This window comes from Quercus lobata, chromosome 10 (assembly GCF_001633185.2).
Source record: "Quercus lobata isolate SW786 chromosome 10, ValleyOak3.0 Primary Assembly, whole genome shotgun sequence".
NCBI lineage: Eukaryota > Viridiplantae > Streptophyta > Magnoliopsida > Fagales > Fagaceae > Quercus > Quercus lobata.
In genome coordinates, this window is record NC_044913.1 from 36,357,529 (window position 1) to 36,366,114 (window position 8,586).

At 33.8% G+C, this 8,586-nt stretch overlaps 1 protein-coding gene across 1 annotated transcript; it reads left to right on the top strand.

Annotated features, from left to right (window-relative positions):
• The first annotated feature begins 6,231 nt into the window (after positions 1–6,231).
• Positions 6,232–8,070, top strand: LOC115964689 (disease resistance protein At4g27190-like). The gene is made up of 3 exons (XM_031083951.1): positions 6,232–7,034; positions 7,140–7,369; positions 7,472–8,070. Exons 1-3 carry the CDS (start codon positions 6,232–6,234, stop codon positions 8,068–8,070), a joined length of 1,632 nt encoding a protein of 543 aa, XP_030939811.1.
• Positions 8,071–8,586: the final 516 nt, after the last annotated feature.

Genomic DNA, 8,586 nt, shown 5'->3' on the forward strand with positions numbered 1-8,586 from the left:
TCTTTCACTAAAGATTAGTTTATCCTGTATAGGCCTGAGAGAAGAATATATTTGATGGATTAATAATTTCAGTTTGAACTTAATTATATATTTTGTATTTGCATCGTTTTGCTTTGTTTTTCAAATATTTATATTAATTAATGACAACATATGTGAGGGTATTTTTTGGAGATAACAACGAGCTCCACCATGGGCTGGCAATCCACTATGAAAGAGTAAGGCCAGCAATCCCAAAGATTAATATATATTATTGATAAAGCATCATTTCGCTTTTGCTTTAGGAAAATAGGCTATACAAAAAGATTAATTTATTGGATAATCCTGAGAGTGGAAGATAAAGACACTCCCTAAGCTTTTTGTTTTGGCTGAATATTCCCTGCGCATTAATCCACCTGCATGTTTTGGGAGGCATTTTTGTTCCTTTTTAAGTTGGTTAATGTTGTTGGCTGTAAAAACTTGCATGGAATTTTGGTTTCTTTCCAGAGAAGTTTGAAGGCTCAAGTAGTGAAAAGTTTTATTGTTCCTTGTACAAGTATTTTAGTTGAAAAGTTGTCACTGTGAGTTTACTGCTAGCATATCCGTCATTCAAAGTGGTTGGAGAATATGCAGGATTCTGAATAGATAAGGCTAAGGTATGCTAAATATCAACTAATTTTGACACAGTTGTTCTACTTTCTTTAATCATGTTACTTAATTTCCTCTGGTGCCGTAGCCCTGATTTAACTCGATAGCCCTGATTTAACTCGATCGTATGTTGTACTCCACACTCATTTCATTTTTTTTTTTTTTTTTTTTTTCTATACAGAAAGGGGAAGAAAAAAATACATGTAAAACAAGAAAAGGGGACATTGAAGATCAAATAAGGTAATTATTGGAATTATATTCATCCGATTTATCTATTTTTTGACAGTAAAAAAAGGTAGACATATTCAGCCATGTTAAAGATCAAAGAAAGTAGAATGAAAAGTGACAGATCTAAGAAAACGATAATAATATGCCTTCTGTAAGTTATTGTACTTGTCAATTTAATTTAATTCAAGAAGGGGCATCAAATTATTTATTTATTCTCGTGAAACAATAAATTCTGATCATGCGTAGTTCGAGATATCCTATCCAGACTTGGACCTGACAGAATCGTTCATCTTGGTGGAAATTGAACTGAAGGTTGTTCAATCCGATCACCTGGTCTATCGATGGTGGGTCTGTCCCAAGCAAACTCAATTATCTTGAATCAATGTAGGGTTTCCTCGTCTGAAATCCAACCTCAATTTTGACTCCAACTCCAACTTTGACCAAAAATAGTGCCATTCTTTGCATATATGGTGAGATTTTTGCCAAATTTGGTGAGATCATAGCCAAATCTAGCAAGATCTTAGCCAAATTTAGTGAGTTTCCATCAAATATGGCAGATTTGCCACAATTAGTCCATGCCACCAGGTTTGAACCAATTTGAAAAGATCTAATTGTCAGAACACGTAAGTTGTGACAGTTGATGACTCGTATACTTGCAGTCAACACCAATTGGATAAATCTAAACTTGCCATGAACGGGTCGATTGCTTGGTTAACCCTAAAACCAACTTCAATTGACCCATGGAAAGCCCATGCATAATAAAGTCTTAGACTTAACCCTATATTGGAGTTTATTTTGTGAAAATTTTTATCCATGGAATCACATCCTATGTGTATAAGAATATAAGATTATCGTATTTGGTTTGCTACTCATATTGGCAAAGCTTGGGTCTAGTGATCTAGTGTAGTGACCCAAACCATGTCCTACTCATATTAGGTTGGAATCTTTGACAAAAACATCTATAAACTACTAAATTGACCAAAATAACCTTGTGACCTCAAAACTGATCAAAATAACTTGATATCCAAAATGACAATAAATCCTCTTGAAATTTTTAAATGACAGAAATACTCCAAAAATTCCAAACTGAACAAAATATCTATGAAATTTCCAAAATGATCAAAATACTCCCCCCAACTACCTAAAAAACTCAAAAATAACGCAAATACCTCCCAAAATCTGCAAAATAACAAAAACCCTCCCGAAATAACCAAAACATTCATGAAGTCTCCAAATAGCCAAAATATCCCCTAGATACCAAAATCACAAAAATGACTAAAATAACCCCTAAGATCTCGGAAAATACGCCCACAAACCTTCAAAATTATCAAAATATCTTCAAACCTCCAAAATACCCCTAAAACCTCTAAAACGGTAAAAATAACCCAAGATACCCAAAATATCTCTCCCCAAAAGCTACAAAATGCCAAAAATACCCCTAAATTTTTTTAAATAACCAAATTATATATACACACCTTATACGAAAACAGCAAATGCTTTAAACATTTATAAATTATTTTTATCCTCTAACAATATAGGATATATGTACAAGATACATTTTAGATTCATAAACTGCCATGTGTGGAGCTCATAAAAACCAAAAAAATAAAAACTGCCATGTGAGGTCAAAGATTCCAACTTCTTAAAGCCCTTCATTTAGTTTTCTAGGACTCTTTACTTCTTAAAAATTGTATTAGGGTGAAGGTGATGGCGCATTTGGACCTAATGATAACATCGATTCTCTCAACACAATATATAGTGCAACGATGCTTTTTTTTTTTTTTTTTGGGTTTAGTGTCATAATTTTCTCTTTTTTTTTTAAAAAAAAAAAAAGGATGAATTTGTTATGAAGACATGGATTAATAGAAGAGTGTCCTATTTTATAGGCATTTTAAGTGGAGTTAGAGATATATTTTTACCAGGTTCAATGGCGGCTCCAAGAAATTTCTTGAGGGGGGTTGTTAAGAAACTTAAAATAAACAAATTTCAATAAAAAGAGAACTTGAATATATTGTGTTATTGACAAAAAAACACAAATACATGAAATTTTACAATTTCTTTCTACGAGTTTTCGTATTTTGAAATCGTTACATGATAGTCTATTATCAATTGTGATTATCTATTATCAATGTTGATATGACCATTTTATTTTGTTAAGTTTGTATAATATTTTTATTTTTAAGTAATTTTCATTATTTATTTGTTACTATTTTTTTATAAATTATTGACCTTATATTAATTATTGACCCACATAACCACACTCATCCATACATAAATAGTACATTTAACAATCACTAACTTTACTATTTTTTTTCTTTGAATCACTAGTTTTATAACAAAAAGTTATTATAACATGATAACAATATACACATGTAACAAATCCTCTATATTTCTTGGTTATTAAATTATATAAAGTTATTTTATATTTGTACCATGTACACATTCACACAATTAACAATTTACACAAATAACATTATATCAAATAATAATAATAATAATAATGCACACAATTAGTGTCAAACACACATTCTCTCACATATATATAATGTAGGGGCGGTTTTTGGGGCCCAGGCCCAACAAGTAAGTGGTTCTGGCCCAAAAGTCCCTAGACAATGAATTTGTAGAGAGCGGGTTACAGAACTAGGGCTGGACAAAGTAAACGTTAGTTAGTTGTATGCCATGTAACAGTCTGAACGTGAGAATATTCCATTTAAGTTTACAGGATACCGGTCCGAGGAGACGTATAAGTACACCTCTTACTCTGGTTAAAGACTACAGAATTCTTTAACCTCTCTCTCTTTTTCTCTAAATTCTCCGATCCCCTCTTCATGGGGATTTCCTTCTCTTATATAGCCTCCTTAAATTGATAAGGGCCTTACACTTGTTAACCATCTGGACCTTCACTTGAGTGCCTGTCTCATCGGATATCCACCTTATCTTTCTGTGAGTTGCACTGGCCAATGTAACACTGTTCACCTGTCGCCTGTCTTCTCCACATTAATACGGCTGAAAAAGTAGCTTCCTTGCATTTAATGCGGCAGTTGTGGCTTCTCCCTGGACGTCTTACATTTTCCTCTTTCCTGCTGTGTGAGGCTCATCCTACTACCCACGTTTGTCTAAGATGATTCTTCACTGTGGAGGGGGCGCACATTGGGCCCATATTTGTGTGTCCGAGGAGACATTCCTCCTCGGACGTCTTTTAAAATAAATTGGGCTCAACAAGATTGGGCCAGAAGTCTTTTGGTCCCCCTTTTCCCTTTTGGTCATAGTTGGGCTCCGTGTGTGGCCCAAGGCCCATTGTTAACTTTGGGAATTTTACCCCTACATATAATATAAATTTATAATAAAGGGAGATATTCAGAGCTCACAAACACTCACATTTTATTCTTAGAGTTTGAGATACATAGAAAGTCAAATAGAGAACAGAGATGAGATAAGATTCATGAGAGAAAGGGAGAGTGATTCATGTTGTTAATTAGTTTTGGGATGAGCTGATCTATGTTGTTTGATTTTGGGCATTAATTTATGATCATGGTGTGCAAGATTTAAGCCATGTTGTACAAAAATATTTTTAAGGGTAATTAAATTAATAAAAAATATTATATATATAAATATTTATTTTTTTCAAGTCAAGAGTTCATTTGAACCCCTGAATTACAAGCGCAGCCACCCCTGATCGGGTTGTCCTCAAGTTTTTTCCTATTAAACGTAAAATTTATAGGTATTTTTAAATCATATAAAAGTCCAATCCAAAGTAGACAATTAAGGGAAATAAAATAAGTCATTATTGGCGTTATCATTTTCCCTTGGTATATACAGTATAGCCTAGAGTAGAAAATTAAGGGAAATTACACCAATCTTTATAAAAAAATTTGACATTAATCTCAAAATTTTAGGAAATGAGAGTCTCATCTCTAAACTCTGTGATAAGTATTATTAACATATTTGATCAAAATATGTGATTCATCTTTGACTTATCCTATTTTTGTTGACTACTTTTTCTTTGTTAATTAATAATCTTTTTAATTTGTCTTTGACAAAGATTTGATTAAAATAGGAAAACCCAAGGTGAAAAAGAGATTTTATAATATACGTTATATTTGTTACAGAGCTCAAGGGGATCATTTGAGGATCGATGTTTCTTTATACCTAAAGAGAGGGGGAATTTTCCGTTTAGAAGTAAATTTTTGAAACATTTTAGCAAACTAGTATCTCGAGCTTTAGGTGCTCAAGTTCCTTGAAGGAATTCGAGTCTTTAGGACTCTAGTTCTAAGTGTGGTAAAACTAAGGTGAACATAAAAATCCATGCATACCTGCTTTCTTCTTCCTTTTTTCTTCGTTCTCTATATCTTCTTCTCATTCTTCAATCTACTTTCTACTTTCTCTAGCTTTCTTGCTCTTTCTTCTTTCTCCAGATCTTCTTCTTCTCCTTTCTCAAACATCCAAATCCATTTCTCAAACACCCAAACCCAAAAATTAGATAAATATTCATTTCTCCATACCTAAATCAAAACACAACCCCAAATACAACACACTACAACAGAAGTGAGAAGAATATGGTTCACCTTAAAAAAAAAAAAATCAAACTAGCCAAAAATAATAGAATGATATATTTGTAAAGATAGAAAATACTTGTAGAAATCTTTTTTTTTTTTAAAGAATAATGCTAGAGATATAAATTATTTTACAAAATTTTTTACAAACTGCTGATGTGGTGGGTGATTATTGGTAAATGAAAAAGTGATATTACTGGTAGGGCTAAATAAAAACCAATAAAAAGTTGGTCACATCAGCAGTTTGAAAAAATGTTGTAAAATAGTTTGTAGCGGTAGCATTACTCTTTTTTAAATAGACAATAATTGAAGTAATTGTTACTTTAATAAGGAAACTTTTTTTTTTTTTTTTTGAGAGATAAAATTAGGAAACTAATTGAGCTTGTGTTGTATCATTTATGCCTTACCACTGGTGGACTCCGCTTATTGAGGAAAGTAGTGTCCATGTAAAGAGAAGCATTATAGACTTATAGTAATAATCTTTTCATTCTTACGTTACATTTGAGTAATCTTGATACCAATTGCTAATGTTGATTCAATTCCTTTTATATATATATATATAAATAAATAAATAAATAAATAAAAAAAGAAGAAAGAATCTCTTACCATCTTTTTTCATCTTGACAGGTGAATAGCAAGGAGAATTGGAAAGCAAGTGCAATTAATTCCTCAATTTACTTTATTGTGCAGTTGGTGGCAATTGTTTCGTTGTCACTTATACCCACCAGTTTGTCAACGAGGTATGCCTTGAATTTTGAAATTTTCACTTTATCTTTCATCTTGTTCCCTGTTTAAGAAGTACAACAGCCTTTTATTTTCAGATAGGATGGACATATTGACGGGATGCACGGGCTCCATTGTAGCTGAAATTGGAAAATGCACAGCGAAGCCCATCATACGTCATGTTGGTTATTTGTTCCGTTTCAAGAAAATTGTTGATGATCTTATCAAAGCAAAAACAGACCTGCAATTAGATCAGCAAAAGGTGCAAGAGGCTATCGAGCGAGCTGCAATGAACACTGAGGTTGTTGAGAAGGATGTAGAAAGGTGGTTGGCAAATGTGAATCAACTCTTGGAAGAAGTACAGGCGCTGGTAAATAAAGTACAAGTAAACTTGAGGCCCTGTAACGGCTGGTGTCCTGATTGGATTCGGCAATACAAGTTATGTAAGGAAGCCATAAAGAAGACAAATGTTGTTAAAGAACTCCAAGATAAGGGCAAATTTTCTGAATTGACCCATCGTGCTCCGACTCCTGGCATAGAGATATTTTCATCTAGTGATTTCAAGGTGTTTGAATCTAGAAACTTGGCTTTCCAACAAATTATGGAGGCATTGCATGAGGATAACAATAAAGGGATTGGACTGTATGGAATGGGAGGGATTGGGAAAACAACCCTGGTGAATGAAGTGTACAAGAAAGTCAAAGAATTGAATATATTCAATGACATTGTGATGATTGTAGTGTCCCGAACTCCTGACGTTAGAAGAATTCAAGGTGAAATTGCAGATTGTTTACATTTGAAACTTGAAGAGGAGAGTGATACTTTTAGAGCAAATCGAATATGCTCAAGAATAAAGAGTGTAGAGAAGATCCTCATAATTGTGGATGATGTCTGGGACACTGTCGAGTAAAAAGATTTTGGAAGTCCATCTCCTGATGATCACAAGGGTTGCAGGATACTTTTAACTACACGAAGTAAGCATGTATGCCATTTAATGCTTTGTCATCAAAGGATAATTTCAATAAATTTCTTATTGGAGAAAGAAGCATTGGCTTTAATGAAAAGCATAGTTGGTGACAACCCAGACTTGAATGATGTGATGCTGAAAGTAGTTGAAGAATGCAATAAAGGTTTGCCTAAAGCAATCAGTACTGTAGGAAAGGCTCTTAAAGGCAAAACTCTAAATGAGTGGAATGTGGCAATGTATGAACTAAGAAGGTCTAGACTGGTGGATATAGAAGGTGTTAATGAAGAAAAAAATACTTATGTATGTATTAAGTGGAGTTACGATCAATTAAAACGCAAAACCAAGTTATGTTTTTTGTTGTGCTCTTTATTTCCAGAAGATTATAATATTCCTATTGAGGAATTGACTAGATATGCCATGGGACTAGAGGAAGATGAAGATTTTCACTCACTTGATGAAGCAAGGAGCCAAGTGCGTGCAGTAATCAATAACCTCAAAGATTCTTCTTTACTACTAGAAGGTTCAACAAAAGAATTTGTGAAGATGCATGACATGGTTCGTGATATTGGCTTATGGATGACATCAAAAGGGGAAAATGAATTTGAGCTAAGAGCCTGCACTCGTTTAGAGAGAAACACAAACTTAGAAAGAACCACAGCAATCTCCTTGATCAATTACAACACCGAACAACTTCCCGACAACTTGTTATGTCCAAGACTCAACATTTTGTTATTGGGTGGAATTCGAAGTTTCAAAGAAATCTCTAACGCATTGTTTGAAGGGATGAATTGTCTCAAGGTTTTAAAACTACATGAGATAATCTTATCATCACAATCACTCGAATTATTGACAAACCTTCAAACCTTATACTTGAAAGATTGCGATTTCAATGATGACCTCTCTTCATTGGGAAAGTTAAAGAGACTAGAGACTTTTAAGTTTTTGCAGATGTCGAATGGTTGCATTGCCAAGTGAATTAGGGGAAATGGCAAGTTTAAAAATGCTAGATTTGACGGATTGTTATAAACTGAAACGGATTCTGCCAAATGTGATAGGAAGATTATCCCAATTAGAAGAACTAATCATTAAAAGGAGCTTCAAGAATTGGGATGAATGGGATGTTGAAGGGACAACCTCAGAAATAAGCAACACTAACTTATCAGAGTTGAACTCATTACCCCGCTTGGTCAAACTATATCTAAAGGAAATGAGCTGTCTGAGAACAATATGTGAGGGGCCCAACCAGTATGAAATCTTCAGCAATCTCACAGATTTAGTCGCACGTGGATGCCCGAGATTGATCAGTCTCTTCTCGCCGTCCCTTGCTCAAAGTCTAAAAAACCTGAAACGACTCTCTCTTGACCGATGCCATGAAATGAAGCAATAATTTCAGAGGAGGGAATGATATTGGAGAGTCACCATCAACCAATATGTCTCCCAGCATTAAAGACTCTTGAGGTAAAGAAATGCGAAAAACTGGAATATATATTT